The 22,417-nt window shown below is 42.7% G+C and overlaps 1 protein-coding gene across 1 annotated transcript; it reads left to right on the top strand.

Moving 5' to 3' along the window:
• The first annotated feature begins 7,931 nt into the window (after nt 1–7,931).
• PDCD5 (programmed cell death 5) lies at nt 7,932–12,759 on the top strand. The gene is made up of 6 exons (XM_062604878.1): nt 7,932–8,000; nt 8,964–9,004; nt 10,341–10,402; nt 10,848–10,939; nt 11,945–12,016; nt 12,561–12,759. Exons 1-6 carry the CDS (start codon nt 7,935–7,937, stop codon nt 12,606–12,608), a joined length of 381 nt encoding a protein of 126 aa, XP_062460862.1. The 5' UTR covers nt 7,932–7,934; the 3' UTR covers nt 12,609–12,759.
• Nucleotides 12,760–22,417: the final 9,658 nt, after the last annotated feature.

Below are 22,417 nucleotides of genomic sequence, written 5' to 3' on the forward strand. Positions count from 1 at the left end.
CTCAAAACTATGCTTCTTCCCTGTAAGTGCCTTAATAAAATGTCTCTGTGAGAAGCAGGCTGCTGGGTTTGCATTTAATATGTAAGCCACAATGAATGGATATGCCTGATACTAAATCTTAGTAAACCTTGCCTGGAGTATTTTTCAATTATTTGTGTACATGAAGTAAACAGAAAGAATCATTTCAGTCTCAATTGTATTTGCTATTTATAATCATAATTCTCAAAAACTTCAATGTATTTCATTTGTCACCACATTTCTCTGTGTTTCAGAATCCCAAACTACTTTTGCCTCAGCAGAACTAATCAGAACACAATTTACACTGTCAGAATTTGCAGATTTGGCAAAGAAAACATATCTGATTCAATTCTGCCCTAGGCTCCAGCAGAAGCCAGGCAGGTTTCTGGTGAGCTTCTCAGCATCCTACCTAAAGGGCTTACTACAGGTTGAAAGAGAGCATCCTTTGAAGATAATGTTTGTTTAAATAACTGTGAACAGTGTGACAGTGCCAAATACTGGTGTCTGTGCTCATTCGAGGTGTCTTACGATGTACATCAGAACTAACAGTTGTGTCAGACAAATGAAAAATTATTCTGAGAAATATTCTGATTTAGTAAATAATAAAAGGTAATATACTACCTACAAAGGCAGAAACCACCTTTAAAGTTTTTAAAGTAATTGGCTCACCTTCAAAAATTAAAGAAGCATATGGGAAACCTACATAAGGAAATAGAGGAAAAATATTTTTGTTTCTGCAGCCCAAGGAAACCATAAGGAATGATGCTTCCATGAAGGATTCATTATCTTCCTTAATGGTATGCGCAGGTGTGGTGAGACACACTGAAGGCAGTCAGTATACATCTTACTGAATTCTACTGTAACTAAGTCTAGGTAAAAGACTGCTCAGGCAGCGGATCGCCCGCTTTCCTGAGAGTAGTTTTCATTTTTCAGTTGGTCCTGTCCACAGCCCTTCCTGGGAACAGCTGCTGTTCCATTCCATGTGTGTGGAATATCTAAATGCTGCAGCAGTTATCCCAGATTTTCTCACCATACCTTGACCTGAGCAACAATAAATGACAAAAATGAAAAAGGAGCAAGCACTACTTTTTATCCCAGTCTCTCTTTTCCTTCCCCAGCTCCAGTCTTCTGATCACCTTCCTCTGTAGCCTGCTATGCTGTCTGGCATCCATTTACTCTTCTGTCTTTATTTATCAAACAGCAGCCTGAAGAAGTAACAGATAGTGAGTTAAAGTGAGTTATATTAAATGCTTTTAATGTACATCTGCTATTTCATGAGCTATTAATTAAATAAATAACTAGAACCCATATTGTCCCATGCCATTTAAAGAGGATTGTCCTCCATAAGCTAGAGCAAAATTTAGCAGTTGGAATGTAATAAATATCCAATAAATACTTCTCTTAAATAAAAGAAAGAAACAAAAAAAGAAACAAAAAATACCCAAACAAAAAAGCGCCTAACAAACCTAGTGCACTTCTAGTAAACCCATGTCATTTCCAAAAATAAGTAAATAAATAACAATAGTTCATCCTTGTTACTAAGAAAGCAGATACTAATACACAGGAGAGAACTGCTAGGTTAATGCATTTGATTTTTACACAGTAGTATCTTTTAATAGAGCCACACTTCAAATGCATCAAATTCAAAGGACACAGAAGGGTTTGTTTGGGGTTTTCTTAAAGCAAAAATGAATTTGGGTGGACATACCTCAATTTAGCAAGTTTTAAAACCTCTAAACTAATGCTTTTAGAAAAGTGTATCTAATTTTATTATACAAAACAATACACTGGCAACTACAATACCTTTCCTTTAACTTAAAGAGATATTTCTAAATTGTCTACTCCCGTTACTCATAGTTCAGTGATTTACTCAGGGGCTGGGGAACATGTGTTTCAGAACAAGTGATGTACCAGAGGTGCTTAACCTTTTTGATTAGGCTGAATATAGTGGTTCTAGACTGTTAATACAGTTGTTTTGTTCAAATTAATTCCTAGCTTGAATCTGAAATGTAGTAAGAAAGTCCTTAAGAAGGGACTGTAAGACAGTATAGTCAACATCTGTCATTAATCAAACCAATTGACAAAGTGCTTCATCTTGTAGAAATGTAGCAATACAGTTAAGTACTATTATAGGAGAACAGGATGATATATTACAGTTGAAAAAGAAAACCAGAAAGTTGTTTTAATCCACAGCCCACTCCTCACTTCATAGATGTGCTGATAATGCAGAGTTTGTGTTTTATTGGCTTTGCTGTGCTCCAGCTCATTAAACACAGCTGCTTTGTATGGGCACAAACACATTACCCAGAAAGAGAATGAACAATCCAGAGTATAAGATTTTAGCCAAGACACCCAAGGCATTCATGCTCTAATTCTTGGAAAAGGAAAAAACATTTATTGCAGATGTTTTAAAAAATTAAGGCATCAAAGCGCATAAAGCTATAAAAATCACAAATAATGGCTTCAGCAAGGTTAAAATTACTATAGGCACTTCTGTAGCAAAGCAAATCTATGAGTGGTGGCAATCCTAAAATAGGAAATATATACATATAGGTATCAATTTTGTTGGGGTTTCCCATGTTACACAGGAACTCAAGTATTTTGTAGGTGTTGGACTTCAGCTCTGATTCAGTTCCTACTGAAATCTGTAAGATACTGCCATTGATTTCCCAGCTTTTGTATCAGACTTTAAATATATATAGCATACATAACATTTGAGAGTGCCCCTCAGATTTGATGGCAAATCTGCAAAACATTAGCTGTTTATGCTTTGAAATAAAATATAATAAAAAAGGCTATCTACAAAAATTTAACAAAAAGCACTTCTCCTGTTTTCACTTCTGTATTTTCCTATCTGAGATCTCCTTTCATCTGACTTGTATGTCTATGTCCTTCTATTTCCAAATCTATCCTACTGTACTTCTGTATTAGTGCTCACAAATCTTTGTAAACCCAGGACCCAGGCTGGGCACAATGTTTCTCAAGAGTGCATTTATTTATTTAGAGCCCACTACTGAGGCATCCATTCAAATTGTTGCATTGCAAATAATCCTTATTAGCCTTAGTGTGTTTGATTATAGAATAATGAAAATCAAAGGGGAAATTTTGAAGGCTATTTTGAGGGCATTGCAATGTTTGCTAAATGTCTTTTAAATTACAACAGCAACATTTATGTGTTTAATTTTTACTAAAATTTTAATTCAGACCCAAGATACCTAAGCAAGGATTTCATTACACAGGGTATTTTCATACATCTTCCAAACCGAAGTACTAGACATCGAGTCTGCAGAGTGTTGTCATAGCTGGATGTATTTCACTTTATTTTACTTACAGCTGCTTTAGGAAGGAGATGTTTTGTTCATTAGCTTATTCATGCATTGCCATTCTTCTGTTATCACTGTAATATGGTTTCATCTTAAGGATAATTATGAAGTTAATGTAAGCACTGCTGAAAGAGACACACTATTTATAGTGATTAAATCACTGTGGAAAAAAAAAAAAAATCAGAACGTCTCTTGAGCCCTCTAGTGTTTGAAATTAAGTCTCAACGGACTTGGGAAGGTTCCTGCTTGTCAAAACTGATATCCTTGATATTTTTACATATCTCAAATAGCATTGATAACTCCTCCTGTCACTCCACTGAATTACTAATGTACACTAGTACTAATGTGCTAGTGCATTATTACTTGCAATACAACTGATATTGAGCACCTTTGACAGCTGACAAATGAAGAATAATACAGAGTATTCCCCTCTAAAATCATGTTTTTCTCCAGTCATATTGTTAGTGCCATTGTATTTTGGCACCAGAGTGAATTATTCTTCATCCATTTAAAAAAAAAAGTAAATTCTGCTAGAAAACTTCAGGAAATAATTTTTCAATTAATTTCACTAAATTACAAAGGTAAAATAAAAAGGAATGAATCACAGCAACAATCAGAGTAACAAAATTAATTTAAACTTGCCTTTCAATAACAAGAATTTTAACTCTTGTTGAATTTGCTGATCTGAATATTTGTGGAATTTTATCTGATGCCTCAAGTAAGACAAAAGTAGCCACACAGTGCAGTATGAGACTTACCCACCTCAACAGAATCCTGGGTTTTGCCTTTTAAGCCCTCACTGACCAAGGAACAAAGCCTAAGTTCTTAAACATCATTCAACTTAGATGCATTCAATAGCCCAGTTTGCACTGGAAAATTATGTCTGTTGAAGTACTTCAAAACAGGATATACCAAAATAAGGCTCTTGAAACATATATTTTTTATTATACATTATACATTTATATTAAAATATGCGTTTATACTGTATACAGATTAGTTAGCAATATATATCTTTTTCTATTCCATACACAGTATGCTTTTAATATAATGTATTTAACAATTATATAGCACTGACATTACTTCCAATATATACTAGGTTGCAGTGTAAGCTGCACAATTATCATAAAAGTTTAAAATAGAAAAATTTAAAAAAAAAAGCATTTTTAAAGCATTTATTTTCTGTTTACCATTCTTCACCAATATCAGTGACACATGCTGTGGGCATATCAAATGCATACAAACCTTTCAGGAATCCACTGTTTCTACATCACATTTAAAAGTCCTGAAAATTGTGAAGCAACTCAGCCAGTATTGAAAAACTTGGATCTGTTCTTTCATGTTTTCACATTAAAGGCTGTCCAGAGCAGACCAAACCTAGGCAGCTGACAAGACAAAACAGATATACAACCTAAAGCATAGTGCTACACTCCTCTGGATTTTTTAAATTAACCCATCTCTGTTTTGCTTCCTGAATCTCATATTGTAACTGACAATAACTACAATGATGCCTTCTCAAAACATAAAAACGCATCAGCTGCCAGCTCACTGCTTATAAACTCATTTAAGACAACTTATAAAGACATAACCTTTAAGCGTGTGTGCAAACAATATGCAATCAAATACGCAACACAAATATCTATAAAGTTAGATGAAGTATTAGGATTACTGCAGCTTTCTCTGACTGAAGCAAAGCATATGGTGGTATAATGGAGCATGAATTTACAGCAGCAGAGATCTACGATATAGATTAAAGCTTCATCTGTGAGAACATGCTGCACAGAAGAAAAACCCAGCCTTTTTGGGGGGTGGGTGGGTTTATGCATGATGAACGGCAAACACTCTTCTGTAGAACTAGGACTCCCTCTGCTGCTAACATGGAAGTAAAACCCAAACCCTTCCTTGAAACCCACTACAAACGTGCTCCCCGATTTTGAGTTTATCGAGGTATAAACATGCTTCCCCTGCTATCTGGATGGATGGAAGGTTTGCAGGTAGGGCTGACAGGCTCCTGTCATCCATATGGAGCATGGAAAGCTCCAAAGAAAATGAACTCTACTCAACTAATTCTGTCTGCATTCACTGCGGTTCTGAATGGAACAAGCACTTGATAGCTTTTCTTACTTTTTAAAACCAGAAAATCACAGATATATGACCAAGTATATCTTTACATCTTTATAGAAACCTCCATTTTTAGGAAATTGTGGCTTATTTATCCTGTTAGAAGAGTTTTTGATGGTTTAGGGGTTTGGGTTTTTTTGTTTTTTGGTAGGTTCTTAAGTTAAACTAGATCTCGAAGTACAAGTGAAAAACATACAGTCTTTAGCAAGAATACATGATTGACTGTCCTAGGTTCAGCAGTAGCAGTCATTTTTCTCCTTCTTAGTATCTGTACCACTGGTGCAGTGCTGTGGTTTTGACTTTCAGCCTGGGAACAACACTGATAACATCGATGGTTTTAGTTGTTGCTAAGTAATGTTTACTCTGACCAAGTTACCCAGAAGGGCTAGACTGCTGCCCAGGTCAGGCTGGGGATCAGTCAGCGGGTGGTGAGCGGTTGTATTCTCTTCTCTTGTTATTTCCCTTGTCATTATTATTATTGGTGGCAGCAGTAGTGCTTTGTGTTATACCTTAGTTACTGGACTGTTCTTATCTCAACCCGTGGGAGTTACATTCTTTCGATTCTCTACCCCATACCTCCGGGAGCAGGGGGAGGAAGAGAGGGGAGTGAGCAAGCGGCTGCGTGGTTCTGAGTTACCGGCTGGGCTTAAACCATGACAGTTCTTTGTGGCGCCCAACGTGGGGCACGAAGGGTTGAGACAATGACAGATCTGACCAGAGGGTGTCAAATGTATTTGCGATAAGCATTCATTGTTTTGTATTAACAGTCACTCGTCACAATGCTGATTTATTGGCACTCAGAGTTGTTGCTCTTGATCTCACAGTTCCAGCATGTTGTACCTTACTTACAGCTGGTATTTGCTGTTTTAGTGTTTATTGGCTGGGGGCTTGGGCTAAGGTTCTTGTTTCACTGTACTTTATGGTAATGACTTGTAATACAATAGACTCATTGATCATGAAACTGATCTGACTTGCGTTCCTAATGTGGTCATCACCTCTATACTTGGGGAGTTATATAATGGAAGTGTTTAGCAATTACACATGTTTTTTTCCCTTCTCGGGTGGTCAGCCTATGAAGGAGACATTTCCTTACACCCCCCAGCCCTGCCCCCCCCCCCCCCCCCCCACCCCCCGAATATTTACCATGGGAATAAAGGAGGACCACCAAGAGATTTTCCCAGAGGCTGGACAGTCATGAGTGGCAGGGTGTGTGAGACAGTATGGGCAAGCATCTATGCCTGTGGGCCCCTCCAGTGCTTTGGAAGCATTACAGGTGAAAGACAGCTGCATGGAGTCCCCAGTGACAAGCTGCAGAAACTGCTGAAGGAGAGGGTGAATCGAGTCAGTTTGCCGAGGTGAAAGCCATCCAGCTGGCCTTGGACACTGCTGAAGGAGAAAAGTGGCCAGTACTTTGTGTCTGTACTGATTCATGGATGGTGGCAAACGCCCTGTGGGAGTGGTTGCAGCAATGGAAGCAGAGCGACTGGCAATGCAGAGGTAAACCCATCTGGGCTGCTGCACTGTGGCAGTTACATTCTTTTAGTTCTCCTCCCCATTCCTTAGGGAGTGGGGAGAAAAAAAAAGGGGGGGAGTGAGTGAGTGGCTGTGTGGTTCTGAGCTACCGGCTGGGCTTAAAGCACGACACTGACCAACATTAAAAGCTGATATTTGAGATGTAAAGTTGCTCATGTAACATGATGACCAAAGGTATGAAATGAGTGTATTGGCAACAGTTTGTTTGAATTGACATTAGAGTGACTTCCCTGTGAGGGTGCTGAGACACTGGCACTGGTTGCCCAGAGAAGCTGTGGCTGCCCCATCCCTGCCAATGTTCAAGGCCGGGCTGGACGGGGCTTGGAGCAAGCTGCTCTAGTGGCAGGTGTCCTGCCCATGGCAGAGAGTTGGAACTGGATGAGCTTTAAGGTCCCTTCCAACCCAACCCCGTCTGGGATTCTGTGACTTTGTGCCAATCCATTCAAGGCCAGTACCTGTTGGTACGTGGTGTCAGGGTCGGGGCCAGACCTGGCAGCCGAGGGCAGGAAGCCACATCATTTCACACTTCTTTTAGTCCCAGTTGCCAACGTGCATTGCGCTGGGAAGCAGTGGTCACGGTACAATGAGTTATTTCTTGAGGAGTCACAGCTCTGCAGAGCAAAGGGAACGTTAGTCAGTGTTGTACTGCCGGGAAGGCTGACACCCTGCGTGTGTCCCTTCTTGTTCGGGGTGTTTCTGGGGGAACCAGAGAACTTACAGGACACACGCAGGCCAAGCGCTGCCCGCTGAAGGTCGGGGGCTATGATAATCGCTGCAAGCTGCAGCAGTACAGACCATTAACGGACCCACACCGGCGCCACGACACCGGGCTGCCCTCGGCGCCGCCAAGAGGAAAATCCCTGCGCCTCGCCCAGCCCCTCGCCAGCGCTCTCGACGGTTGATTTGTAGCGCCTGACGCGGCGCCGGCGCGGTCTGTGAGCCATGGCGGACGAGGAGCTGGAGGCGCTGCGGCAGCAGCGGCTGGCCGAGCTGCAGGCCAAACACGGGGTAAGGACGAGGCGCCCGCTCGGCTGCTGCCCTGGCAGTGCCCCCTGCGCCCTGCCGCCGAGCCGGGGCAAACGGGAGCTCTGCGGGCGCGGCACGGCCTGGTCGTCACTCCCGAGCCTTCTCCGGGCGTGTGGGAGGGGAGGCGGGCGGGACAGGGCCTCGCCGCGAGTAAAGGCTTCGGCAAGAGACCGGGGAGCAGCGGGGAGCGGCCCGGCCGTGCCCGATGCTTTGGCTGGGGACGTCCCGAGTGAGCCGGCCCCGGGCCCGCACCCGGTGCGCGGGCTGCCGCCGTGCGGTGCTCGGCCCATGAGCGTTCCCTCCGCCGACCGATCCGCACGGCGCTCGCTCTGAGTCACCATCGCCGGGCATTCCAGTCTGTTTTTAGAGCTAAAATGTCAGCTATGATCAGTCCCGTTTCTTCTCACTGTTGGTTTCCTGTTGAGCTGCCACACTTTGTAGTGGTACTTACGAAATTTGAGGTGCAGATTCAACACAGAGTTCATCTTTTTTACTTTTTTATTTTATTTGCTTCTGAATAGCCATCTCGGCTGCATTAGTCCCAAACTACCATGCTAGGATTGTGCTTTCTTCTTCATTGATAAATACAAAGCATTACGTTGAATTTAATTTCTCCTCAGCTTGCTTTAATGGAGTTTAAATGCCTTTGTCTGCTTTCGGGGCTTTGGGAAAGTTTATTACCTTCAGCCCAACAGGAAGGCCTTTTAATAATGTCCGAACCGACAGCAGTTTGTGGATGGATCCAGCAGCACAAGTCATCATGCAAGTTTGCATTGCTGTTGTGTGAGGAAACCATGGGGTGGCACATTTATTTGCCAGGGCAGCAGATTCTTACTATCAGGATGTCATCCGTGGTCAGGCGGGTTTAGTTTACATTGACTTTGCTGGAATATTGAATGGTTTGGATGGGTTGATGGTCATACTTATTGTGATCTCATTCTTCAGGATCCTTCTGGTGATTCATCGCAGCAGGAAGCAAAACAGAGGTATAAATGAGAACTATTGACTTTTGGTCTCACACTGAGTTGTTTTGGAACCTTTTGCATTTATATTTTTTTTTAAATATTTTCACTTCTTTGAAATACCTGATTTTGGTTTTTTGTGGTTGGAAAAGTCACCAAAAAAGAATAGCTTAAATGTCAGAAGATTTAATCCAGGGATAGCTAAAATCTGATCAATGCAAGTGTGGCCCCCAGGCCATGACTATACAGGATGATCTAGCACAGAGCTTCAGGGCAGTCTGAACCTTCACTGGGGTGGGAGCAAAGGGAGGAAAACAGCACCAGCAGCTCGGTTTCACTTTGGACCTCAGCTGAATGCAGTAACCTTTTAAGTGCTTTGAGCACCCTGGTCTATTGGAACGTGTCCCTGCCCATGACAGAGGGTTGAAACTTGATGAGGTTTAAGCTTTCTTTCAACCCAAACCAGTCTGTGGTTCTATGAACCTCATGATCCCTAGTGATATAACAGGATGTTTGGGGGAAGCATTATCACTCCCACAGTCATCTGCTTCTGGAACTGGGAAACCTTGGCTTTTCAGGCTTGGTAAGACCTGGTCGTAAAAAAACCCTTGAAGACTTGCGGAGCTCTTCCCAAACTGGTGTTTGTCTGAGTGATGAGTTTGGGTTTGGCTCTGTTAGTGCAGTGGGGACATGCTTTCCTAGTTGATTCGATTTTCTGGGACATCTGTTGCAGTTAAAAATGTGAAACAAAAAGCTTTGTGTCAGAACTTAGTGCAGAAGCACTGCAGAAGCTGCAGTAAGTGGAGAATTGAAGATACGTGTTTAAAGAGCTCGACTTTGCACACACTCAAAGTTTATAGCAACCGAAATGTATAAACTAAAATTCCAGTTTTGCAAATATTTAGTAACTGTAAGCATATGAAGACTTATTAACAAGTTCTACATAAATAAGGAGGTTTGGTTCTGTCTTGCAGTTGCATGGACTGTTCCTTAACACTTGCTGTACCGTGCGCTCCCTTTGAATTCCACATGGAATTCAGATTTCTAAATACAGAGTATTTACAAGTGGGTAGCATGGCTTTTGTCTCTGAGATGTAATAACAAACAGGAGGAAGGTGTGAGTAGTAATAAATCCACATTGATTTCTTGGAAGGTGTGGTCAGCTGTTTAACTTGTCAACATACATAGAGCTACTCACAACCGAAAATGCTACAAAAGGAATTGGGTTGATGTGGGGTTTGAAGGGACCTCAAGAAGTCACTGACAAGAATTGAATGTCTTCTGTAGTTAGCTGGTTTGTGTACATTATTTTAGGTGTTTCAAATCGCACTTCTAATGTGTGGTTGATTTTTCATTACAGGGAAGCAGAGATAAGAAATACTATTTTAGCTCAAGTTCTTGATCAAGCAGCTCGTGCAAGATGTAAGTATCCAAGTAACTTTCTAATTAAAAATTCCCACCTAGTGTGCTCCAGTGCAGCTCAGATCAAGCATGTATGTGCTTCTGTAGAGGCCAGAGCAGAAAAACACTGGTGCTGATGAGAAGGTAAAACCATTACAGCTTTTCAGTTTGATGGCAACAATTGGAGGGGTAGGGTTAACTGACATCGAAATGATGTTTTTTTTTTAATTAATAGTAGGAATTATAGTAAGAATCAAAATTAGATTAATTAGGATCAAATATTTAAAAGTAAGAAATAAAACTCTTGTATCTTTCTATGTTTTACATAAATGAAAATGCCTTTCTGAATTTATTTTATTATGCTGGCATGAAGAAGACAGTTGCATAGGGATATTTGTCACTTTTTAGTTCCTAGTGAAGGTATTTGAGTATGATTTAAAACAAATGGAACCTGTTTCTCTTGCAGTAAGTAATCTAGCACTTGTGAAACCAGACAAAGCAAAAGCAGTGGAGAATTACCTTATACAGATGGCACGATTTGGACAATTACCTGGAAAGGTGAGTTATATTTTTCTAATTCTTTCTTGCATGTATCTGTTAGCAAACCCAATTCACTCAAAAAAAAAAAAAGGGGGGGGGGGGGGGAAGGGAGGTGGTTTTAGTATCTGTAAATTAAATAACTGAAAAAGACAACTGAGAGCTTCTAAGTAGTGTTATATAATTCCTTTTATAAGAAAGTGTAACAGGTGGGAGCCTAGCTAGGATCTAATTCCCTCTCATGACTGAGCATCATAACAAAGTATGTTTTTGTCAAAGTGTATTCAGTAGAGTGTACATGTTTATGTTCATCGTGACTGTTTGTCAGAGAGAGGCAGGAAAACATAGGTGTGCAGCTGTTCTGTGACCTTCATGGTTGGCTGCAATGGGGCACCTGGCCAACACTCTGAGCATAGACAACAGTGAGATCATGAGAGCCTGCGTAGCTTCTCCACAAGTAAACAATTAGAAATCTGGCGTAAAGCTGGTTGGTTTTCTAAGGGTATAAAGGCAAGACCCTCTTGAGGCTGAATCTGGAGCCTCACCTATGGGTGGACGCACCAAATAGGAATTCTTTCAGTTACCTGAGACTCCTGGCATCGGCTGCAACGGGGCTTCCCAGCTTGAAGTGTGGACCTGGATGATGATTCGGTGGTGACTGGTCGTGTATTTCTTCTGATCTCTGTTCTCTCCATGCAGTAATGACTTGATGCATTACTAATTTTCCTCTGTACTTTATATATAAATATATATGTACTTTATATATATATATATGATTTGCTTCATTGTACTTACTATATATAGAGAGAGAGAGATACATTATTCACATTAGTGTGCTTGTTTGCTTTAGTGTGCTTACTTACTTTAGCATGCTGGTTTAATAAACCATGCATATTATAGAGCTAGTGTACGCACGTTTCGTGGCATACCCTGCCTGGCAGCAGAACAGAAGGGGAAATGTGATTCAGTTGTTTGATACAGCATCTCTCAGAATGTGTTTATATGGCTTTTCTTCTGCTTTCCTAGGTATCGGAACAAGGTTTGATAGAAATACTTGAAAAAGTGAGTCAGCAAACAGAAAAGAAAACGACAGTAAAGGTAAGCTTAGCTTCCTACATGTAATTTTGATTTGTTAAAGGGCAGAAAAATTGCAGGTATTGGACCATTTCTTCCCTGTGAGGGTGGTGAGGCCCTGGCACAGGTTGGCCTGAAAGGCTGTGGCTGACCCATCCCTGGCAGTGTTCAAGGCTAGGTTGGACAGGGCTTGGAGCAACCTGCTCTAGTGGCAGGTGTCTGTGCCCATAGCAGGGGGTTGGAACTGGATGAGCTTTAAGGTGTCTTCCAACCCAAGCCAGTCTGTGATTCTGTGAACTTCACTTTGTATTTACTACCTGTCTTACCTACACTGGTAAGTTCTGAGATTCAATCCCGTCAGTCCTTACCTATAGTAAGAATTGCAGATGTTGGCACTGGGCTGTCAGTGTTCTGTTGTGTCTGTCCTGCACTCTTACACGAGGCAGGGACTTGGTAGGTAATGGGGTGAATGTTCTGCTCCCATGTAATGTTTTCAATGAATGGAGGTTGAGAGGCTTGCTGTGTGTTGTATTTACTGTGACCGTTCTATTTTCACATTTCATTTTAGTTCAACAGAAGGAAAGTATTGGACTCCGATGAAGAGGATGACTACTGATACTACTGTAGGACTGTCTGCCAAAAAAAAAAACGCCTGGGAAAAGGCAACATGCTTTTGTCAGGCAGAATGCAGGATCTGAAAATGTTTACGCTTTTTTTTTTGTGGGTTTTTTTTTGTTTGTTTATAATTAAAAAGGCCAACAAATGAACTCGTCTTTTTAAGTCTGAGAAGGGGATACTGTAACATAATTTTTTTTGTAGTGCAAGAGGCCTGAGCAGTGTGGGGTTCCCCATTGCTTCATTAGCATGAGCAGTTTGTTGCCCTGTACTCATTTGTGTAAGCTATGCTTCCAGCAACAGCACACGCTTAACTTGCTGCAATTGGAGATATATGTCCTAGGTTCAGCAATAGTGGTCATTTTTCTCCTTCTTAGTAGCTGCTGCAGTGCTATGTTTCTGACTTTCAGCCTGGGAACAGCGCTGATAACACTGATGGTTTTAGTTGTTCCTAAGTAATGATTACTCTGACCAAGGACTTTCTGAGTCTCATGCTCTGCCACGGAGGAGGGGAAACCGGGAGGAAGCAGAGACAGGACACCTGACCAAAACTAGCCAAAGGAGTATTCCATACCACAGCACATCATGCCCAGTTATAAAAACTGGGGGCAGTTATCCAGAAGGGCTAGATCACTGCTCGGTCAGGCTGGGTATCGGTCAGCAGGTGGTGAGCGGTTGTATTCTCTTCCCTTGTTATTTCCCTTAGCATTATTATTATTGGTGGTAGCAGCAGTGGTTTTGTTATGCCTTAGTTACTGGGCTGTTCTTATCTCAACCAGTGGGAGTTGCGTTCTTTCAGTTCTCCTCCCAGTCTCTCCGGGAGCGGGGAGAGGAAGAAGGAGGGGGAGTGAGCAAGCGGCTGCGTGGTTCTGAGTTACCGGCTGGGCTTAAACCACAACAGTTCTCTGTGGTGCCCAGCGTGGGGCACGAAGGGTTGAGACAATGACAGATCTGACCAGAGTGTGTCTAATCTATTTGTGATAAGCATTCATTGTTTTGGATTAACAGTCAATAGTCATAATGCTGGTTTATTAGCTCTCAGAGTTGTGCTTGATCTCTGAGTTTCAGCATGTTGTACCTTACTTACAGCCGGTATTTGCTGTGTAAGTGTTTATCGGCAGGGGGGCCTGGGCTAAGGTTCTTGTTTCACTGTACTTTATGGTAATGACTTGTAATACAATAGACTCATTGATGATGAAACTAATCTGTTTTGCATTTCCAGTGTGGTTATCACCTATATACTTTGGGAGGTATGTAATGGAAGTGTTTAGCAATTACACGTTTTTTTCCCTTCTCGGGTGGTCAGCCTATGAAGGAGACATTTCCTTACACCCCCAGCCTCCTCACCAGACCATTTACAGCATCATTTGAGAGTTGTAAAGGTTTTGAAGACCTTTGGGTACCCTTGAGACCTGCCTGCTGATTGTGATGGGGATCACCATGTTGGCACACATACAGAGTGTGTTTTGCCCACTACCATTTCATCTGATTTCAAGAGTTAAGCAGAGTCAGGTTTGGGTCTTGTCTAGGGTTAGGTGACAATATAAGAGGACCAAGAGATTTTCCCCGAGGCTGGACAGTAATGAGTGGCAGGGTGTGTGGGATAGTATGGGCAAGTATCTAGGCCAGTGGGCCCCTCCAGCACTCTGGAACTTCCCCACTGAACAAGTGCAAAATCCAGAAAAATTAGTAAAACACTTAAATGAGGTGTGTTGTCATCCTGGTCGTACCAGAGAGGGACAAATCATGGCAACATGCTGGGGCTTGTCCAATGTGTAGAGAGCCCTGTTCAACACTATCCAGCACCTTCAAAGGGAATATGTCTCTGGATCTGCTGGCAGAGCAGGAGACAGCACAGCTACTCCAACTCCAAGTACAGCAACTACAGCAACCCCAGTGACAAGTACAGCAGCTACTCAGACTCTGACAGCAACAGTGCAGCTGCTGGTACTACTCAGCCCCCAAGCACAGCAGCTGCACAAACCCCCACAACAGATGCTGCAGCCACTCCAACCCTAGTGGCAGACACTGCAGACACTCCAACCACAGTGATAATCCGTGCAGCTAAACCAAAGGAGCAATTCATGCCAGTATCGGTTGCCCCTGTATGCAAGGGGAAAAGCAAACAAGGCACAAAAAGCAACACATACAGTGAAGAAGATGAAGAACCAATACACTTACTACATGGGACAGCATCTGAACCAGAGTTATTATTACATGAGAAACAGTCCCTCAGCCTTTGGAGGTGGCTCTTGGCAGCTGTGAAAGAGGCTTCCATGCAAGGACAATGGTATGGGTCGTTCGGCCAGCTGGACCACACTAGAGAAAGGCATCCATCCAGTCTGTGAGGGCATCAGCCATTGTAGACATGATCTGTCGTAGGCTGGATGCTGGGAATGCATCCGTAGATCCAGATGAAACTTAATGTGCATGACCCATGTGGCAAAAATTTAGAGTGCACCGTCATCATATTCCCACTCATTGGCATCAATAACCTGGCATGATGTAACACCACCAACAGTGGATGAAATGATTTGTCAGCTCCGAGAGCTCAAAGACAATCTCACCCCTTCCATCATTTCAGCTGGGGAAAAACTGTCTCAGGAGTTCAGACAATTGAGAGACAATCTGTCTGATCTATCCAGCTCCTCACGTGTACCAGCGCATGTCTCAGCTATTAACAAAAGGCATTCTACTGCTTGAGAGACAAGATATAGGAGGTACATGCCACGGGCCACCCTATGATTTTACCTGTGGGATCACGGAGAAGACATGAGGAAGTGGGATGGAAAACCTACCTCAGCTTTGGAGGAATGGGTGTGTGAATTGAAGAGGAGAACAGAGGTCAAGGGTGGTCATCCCATGAAAGCTGTGGCTTCAGTCTCTGGTGAGCAGGTTTCCAAATGGAGTGGACGAGCTGATTTTACTCCAGCTCCTGTGGTAAAGAAGACTAATCCCTGTCAATAACACGTAACCAATATTGTGATCACTATTAGAGGGGCCCTGCCTCCAGCCAGGTGGAGGTAGGGGACAATTGGATTTACTGGACTGTGTGGATCAGATGGCCTGGCACATCAGTCCCTTAGAAGTGTAAGGCTCTAGTAGATACCGGTGCACAGTGTACCCTGATGCCATCAGGCTGTCAAGGGGTGGAACCCGTCTATATTTCTGGAGTGACAGAAGGATCCCAAGAGTTGACTGTGCTGGACGCTGAAATCAGCCTGACTGGGAGGAAGTGGCAAAAGCACCCCATTGTGACTGGTCCAGAGGCTCCATGCATCCTCAACATAGACTACCTCAAGAGAGGGTACTTCAGAGACCCAGAAGGGTACCAATGGGCTTTTGGTATTGCTGCTTTGGAGACTGAGGAAATCGAGCAGCTGTCCACCTTGCCTGGTCTCTCAGAGGATCCTTCTGTTGTGGGGTTGCTGAAGGTCAAAGAACAACAAGTGCCAATCGCGACCACAACAGTGCACTGGCGGCAATATCGCACCAACTGAGACTCCCTGATTCCCATCCATCAGCTGATCCATAGACTGGAGAGTCAGGGAGTGATCAGCAGGACCCGCTCACCCTTTAATAGCCCCATATGGCCAGTGCGAAAGTCTAATGGAGAATGGAGACTAACAGTAGACTATCGTGGCCTGAATGAAGTCACACTACCATTGAGAGCTGCCGTACCGGACATGCTAGAACTTCAGTATGAACTAGAGTCAAAGGCAGCCAAGTGGTATGCCACGATTGATATTGCCAATGCATTTTTCTCAATCCCTTTGGCAGCAGAGTGCAGGCCACAGTTTGCTTTTACTTGGAGAGGTGTCCAGTACACTTGGAACTGACTGCCCCAGGGGTGGAAACACAGCCCTACCATCTGCCATGGACTGATCCAGACTGCACTGGAACAGGGGCAAGCTCCAGATCACCTGCAATACACTGATGACATTATTGTGTGGGGCAATACAGCGGAAGAAGTCTTTGAGAAAGGGAGGAAAATAATCCAAATCCTGCTGAAAGCCAGTTTTGCTGTAAAACGGAGTAAGGTCAAGGGACCTGCACAGGAGATTCAATTTTTGGGAATGAAATGGCAAGATGGACGTAGACAGATCCCCACAGATGTGATCAAGAAGATAACAGCAATGTCTCCACCCACTAATCAGAAAGAAACACAAGCTTTCTTGGGTACTGTGGGGTTCTGGAGAATGCACATCCCAAATTACAGTTCGATTGTAAGCCCTCTCTATCATGGGACATGGAAGAAAAGTGATTTTAAATGGGGCCCTGAGCAGCAACAAGCCTTTGAGCAAATTAAACGCGAGATAGTTCATGCAGTAGCCCTTGGACCTGTCCGGACCAGGCCAGATGTAAAAAATGTACTGTACACTGCAGCTGGGGAGAACGGTCCTACCTGGAGCCTCTGGCAGAAAGCTCCAGGGGAGACTTGAGATCGACCCCTTGGCTTTTGGAGTTGGGGATACAAAGGATCTGAGGCCAGCTATACCCCAACTGAGAAAGAGACACTGGCAGCCTATGAAGGGGTTCGAGCTCCTTCGGAAGTGATTGGCACTGAAGCACAGCTCCTCCTGGCACCCCGTTGCCCATGCTGGGCTGGATGTTCAAAGGCAGAGTCTCCTCTACACATCATGCAACTGATGCTACATGGATTAAGTGGGCTGCACTAATTACACAGCAAGCTTGAACAGGAAATCCCAGTCATCCAGGAATTCTAGACGTCATCATTGACTGGCCAGAAGGTAAAGATTTCGGAATGTCACCAGAGGAGGAGGTAATGCGTGCTGAAGAGGCCCCACCATAGAATAAACTGTCAGAAAGTGAAAAGCAATATGCCTTGTTTACTGATGGGTCCTGCCTTATTGTGGCAAAGCATCGGAGATGGAAGGTAGCTGTATGGAGTCCTGAACAACAAGCTGCAGGAACTGCTGAAAGAGAGGGTGAATCGAGTCAGTTTGCCGAGGTGAAAGCCATCCACCTGGCCTTGGACACTGCTGAAGGAGAAAAGTGGCCAGTACTTTATCTCTATACTGACTCATGGATGGTGGCAAATGCCCTGTGGGGGTGGTTGAAGCAATGGAAGCAGAGCAACTGGCAACGCAGAGGTAAACCCATCTGGGCTGCTGCACTGTGGAAAGATATTGCTGCTCGGGCGCAGAACCTGGTGGTGAAGGTACGTCGTGTAGATGCCCATGTACCCAAGAGTCAGGCCACTGAGGAACACCAGAACAACCAACAAGTGGATAAAGCGGCTAGGATTGAAGTGCCTCAGATGGACTTAGATTGGCAACATAAAGGTGAATTACTTTTGGCCCGGTGGGCCCATGACACTTCAGGCCATCAGGACAGAGATGCAACATATAGATGGGCTTGTGATAAAGGGATAGACTTAACAATGAACACTATTACCAAGGTTATTCACAACTGTGAAACATGCTGCAGTTAAGCAAGCTAAACAGTTAAAGCCTCTTTGGTATGGAGGACGATGGCCGAAGTACAACTGTGGGGAGGCCTGGCAGACTGACTATATCACACTGCTGACAACCCACCAAGGCAAGCGCCATGTGCTTACCATGGTGGAAGCAACCACCGGGTGGCTGGAAACATACGCTGTGCCCCACACCACTGCCTGGAACACTGTCCTAGGCCTTGAGAAACACATTCTGTGCGACACGGCACCCCAGAGAGAATTGAGTCAGACAATGGGACTCATTTCCGGAACAACCTTATAGATATTTGGGCCAAAGAGCATGGCATTGAGTGGGTATATCACATCTCCTACCATGCACCAGCCTCTGGGAAAATCAAATGGTACAATGGGCTGTTAAAAACTACACTGAGAGCAATGGGTGGGGGAACTTTCAAGCATTGGGATACACACTTACCAAGGCCACCTGGTTGGTCAACACCAGAGGATATCTGCCAACAGGGCTGGCCCAGCCCAGTCAGAACTTTTACATATTGTAGAGGGGGATAAAGTTCCTGTGGTGCATATGAAGAATTTGCTGGGGAAGACAGTCTGGGTTATTCCTGCTTCAGGTAAAGGCAAACCCACTCGTGGGATTGCTTTTGCTCAGGGACCTGGATGTACTTGGTGGGTAACACGGGAAGATGGGGAAGTCCAGTGTGTACCTCAAGGGAATTTATTTTAGGGGAAAACAGCCAATGAACTCAATTGTATGCTGTTGCCTGCTGTGTAGCACTTTTATAGCCCACCAGCTAGATGTCTTCAGGTCACCAGTGACTGGCCCTGACTTCCCTCCGACCATCATCCCAACAAGGAATGATGAAAGCAGACGTGCTCAGCAATGACCAGACAGGTTCCATGGTGTCATCAGCAGGCAACAATCCAACACTGCACACCATCTCTCCTGCTCTGAAAGACTGCTACAAGAGATGCAGCCTGACATCATGGACAGGATGAATTCAGCAGCTTTATAGGGACTGGTCCATGCACTAAGTAATGATATCTCTCTCTTTGTGTGGGTGTGGATATATATACATATATGTATTTATATTTATATGAGACAAGTGTGATGGTATATTGAAAAATGTGGGATCTGGGCATGATGTGAATGGTGTGGAATAAGGGGTGGATACTGTCCTGTGTTCAGCCATAGCAGTCATTTTTCTCCTTAGTAGCTGGTGCAGTGCTGTGTTTTTGACTTTCAGCCTGGGAACAGCGCTGCTAACACTGATGGTTTTACTTGTTCCTAAGTAATGTTCGCTCTGACCAAGGCCTTTCTGAGTCTCATGCTCTGCCATGGAGGAGGGGAAGTCAGGAGGAAGCAGACAGGACACCTGACCCAAACTAGCTAAAGAGGTATTCCATACCACAGCATATCATGCCCAGTACATAAACTACGGGCAGTTACCCAGAAGGGCCAGATCACTGCTCAGGTTGGGCTTGGTATTGGTCAGTGAGTGGTGAGCAGTTGTATTCTCTTCCCTTGTTATTTCCTTTATCATTATTATTATTGGTGGTAGCAGCAGTGGTTTTATTACACCTTAGCTACTGGGCTGTTCTTATCTCAACCTGTGGGAGTTACATTCTTCCAGTTCTCCCCCTCCCTCCGGGAGTGAGGGGAGTGAGCAAGTGGCTACATGGTTCTCAGTTACTGGCTGGGCTTAAACCAGGACAATATACCGTAACACGAGGAGGAGCTAAGTGTAAAGCTGGAACAGCCACTCCTAGGAGTTCAAAGACTTACCTCTGGGTGCTAAGTCACAGAAGTGTTATAAAGGAGATTTCCTGAGCCTCTGAGGTACCCCATCCAGCAGCTCACTCTCTCTCAACTCCTTATTGAAAATTAATCAAATGAAGTGAGGGTATCACAGTCGTGCTTGAATCGGAGGACTTCAGATCAGGCACTCTGAAGTTGTAACCAGCAGACAACATCTTTCCCCTATGAAATAGATTGTCTCAAAAAAGGAAGTTAACTCTGTAATACAGCACTGTTCAGACACTTGGTATCCTGTATGTTTAAAACTACCTCCATTTTTATCAAATGGCTGGAGTGTTTCTTACTTTGAAAAAAGAAGACCGTTTTCCTAAACTCTCTGCAGCTCCTGCATGCATAAAGTGAAACTGAACCTGTGCTATATGTTTATTCAAGAACATGGTTATGGAAGTACGATAAATAATGTACTGATAAACACTCTACCACCACAGTCCCCTTTGCTGACCTGATTTACAGAAACATATATGAATCCCAACTGCATTGTTTTTTAGGAACAGAATAAAATTGCTTTAAGTGAGCACTAGTGTGTGGTTTTCTTTTTGTGTGAATGGCATTGAAGAGTATTTAAATGGTTATTTTTGTTTAATATGGACTATGGCATATGGCTTGTCTATTTTTGTAATTAAGATCCCTTAACTTCAGTACCATCGTGGGTGTATCCTAAATTTCTTTAGACTAATGACTCTTTAGCAGTGTGAAGAGTTTCAAGCTATGGTGTGGCAATAGATGGTTTAAGAGTTTTCCCATTAAGGCTACAGATAGGTAGGTCCTTAGCATCCATGTTTCACATTCCCATTCCTGAGTTTATAAAATTCTTCTCTACATGACCTTCATGTCCTTGCTGCTCTGGAACGGCTGTTAAAATGCGAGTTGTTAAAATGTGACTTAACAATGTGGATTTATTTTCAGTTACAACCTTTTGGAGATTAAACTGGACTGTGTGGTAGGTAACACACTTTGCAGACAAATTCCAAGTGTCATGAAGTTGATGGGTGTATTTGCACTGCACATGGTTAGACAGGGACAGCTTCCAGGGGTACTCCCTTCAAATCCTATTCCTCTTTACCCCTTGATCATCATATCTTGAATATTAAAGTATTTTTTAATTACAAGCTTGATGAAGCACATCAAAGGAAACTTGCAAACTTGCCTAAATAATTTGTCAGTCGTTATCTTTCCATCATTTAGATTAGAGTGGAACTGTCTGGCATTTAAGTGGTTTTTTTTTAGTACATACTCTATAAATCCAGAATGCTAGGAAATAAGCTTTATCCTAGACTGAACACTGAATAAACCTGGCTTGGTCACTTAAGTAGCCTCAGGTTCACAATGACAACTATTCTTATTCTGTAGTAGAATGGACAACTCAGGTTAATTCTATAAATTTCTACTTTTTCTATAAAACTAAAGAAAAAAAATGTTCTCCTGTTAGATGTCTTGTTTAATCTAAATTTTGTTTAAAAATACGATAGCAAATATTTCCCAGGGCTGCATTATATTGCTTTAGTAAGCTACTACTTTCTTTAATACTTCATTTGTGGGGGAGGTTTTTCAAAGGAAGTGTTATATTAACACTTGGCCAATTCTTTTTTCTTTTTCCAAGTAAATTAACCAGTAATTCTGTAACTGCATTGAGGCTGAAACTTGTGAGTGTTGCATCTGGGTCATAATTTGAATAGAATACAACACAATGCACTTAAAACGTTAGCAGTGTGGAACAAGTTGTTTGCTTGAATACCTGTTGTATTCAAAATTTGGTTTTAATAGAAGAAAAAGCAAATACCCAGAGTTCACAGCCTCTTATAATTTTCTCTAACTCTTTTCAAAGGTGCCTAATAAGCTGTCTTAAAACTTGTTTCCAAAGCTATTCAGCCACACTATGCTTATTATTAAGGATTAAGAAAAAAAGACCTGATACTGTACCTGCTGTCCCTGTGCTAACTGTAGTTACAGCAGTATATTCTATGCTTACAATGTAGCACAGTACCACCAGTATTAAAAAGTTAATGAAGTGACTTTTCTCATCCATACTGTGAAGAAGTCTTAAGAATAATATAGTTAAATACACAACATAGTTTAAAACACAAGCAAAATCCTATGTAGTCTGGAAACCAGATCTATTACATTTTAACTTGCATCTTAAACTTTAGACATAATACCTAGGTTATTTTTGCTACAGATGAGGATAAGTGACTTACTGTAGGTCATCTTTTTAATGCCACAAGAATTAAAAAAAACAAACAACTAATTAATCTCTTCTTCTTCTTGGTCTTTTCGCTTCTAGTAGCTGAACATCCATCCTACATTTTTAAATGGCAATGTAGAGATAAAGGGCATTACATGAAAATGTTAAACTTTAATCCAAAGGCACACAACCTAGTAATAGTAATCCATGAATGTAAGAGGGAAGAAAGTCATACTGAACTTGAGAGTAAATTCCAATAGTTTCTCTTCAACTTACATACAGAAACAAGGTGAAGTCTTCAAATGCCCACAACAAAAGCAAGGAAATCTGCGTAAAGGACTAAATTCTTTGAAAAAAAGCACTCATAGAAAACAG

Source organism: Pezoporus occidentalis, unplaced genomic scaffold (assembly GCF_034315485.1).
Source record: "Pezoporus occidentalis ecotype Australia unplaced genomic scaffold, CSIRO_AGI_Poc_V1 ctg89, whole genome shotgun sequence".
NCBI lineage: Eukaryota > Metazoa > Chordata > Aves > Psittaciformes > Psittacidae > Pezoporus > Pezoporus occidentalis.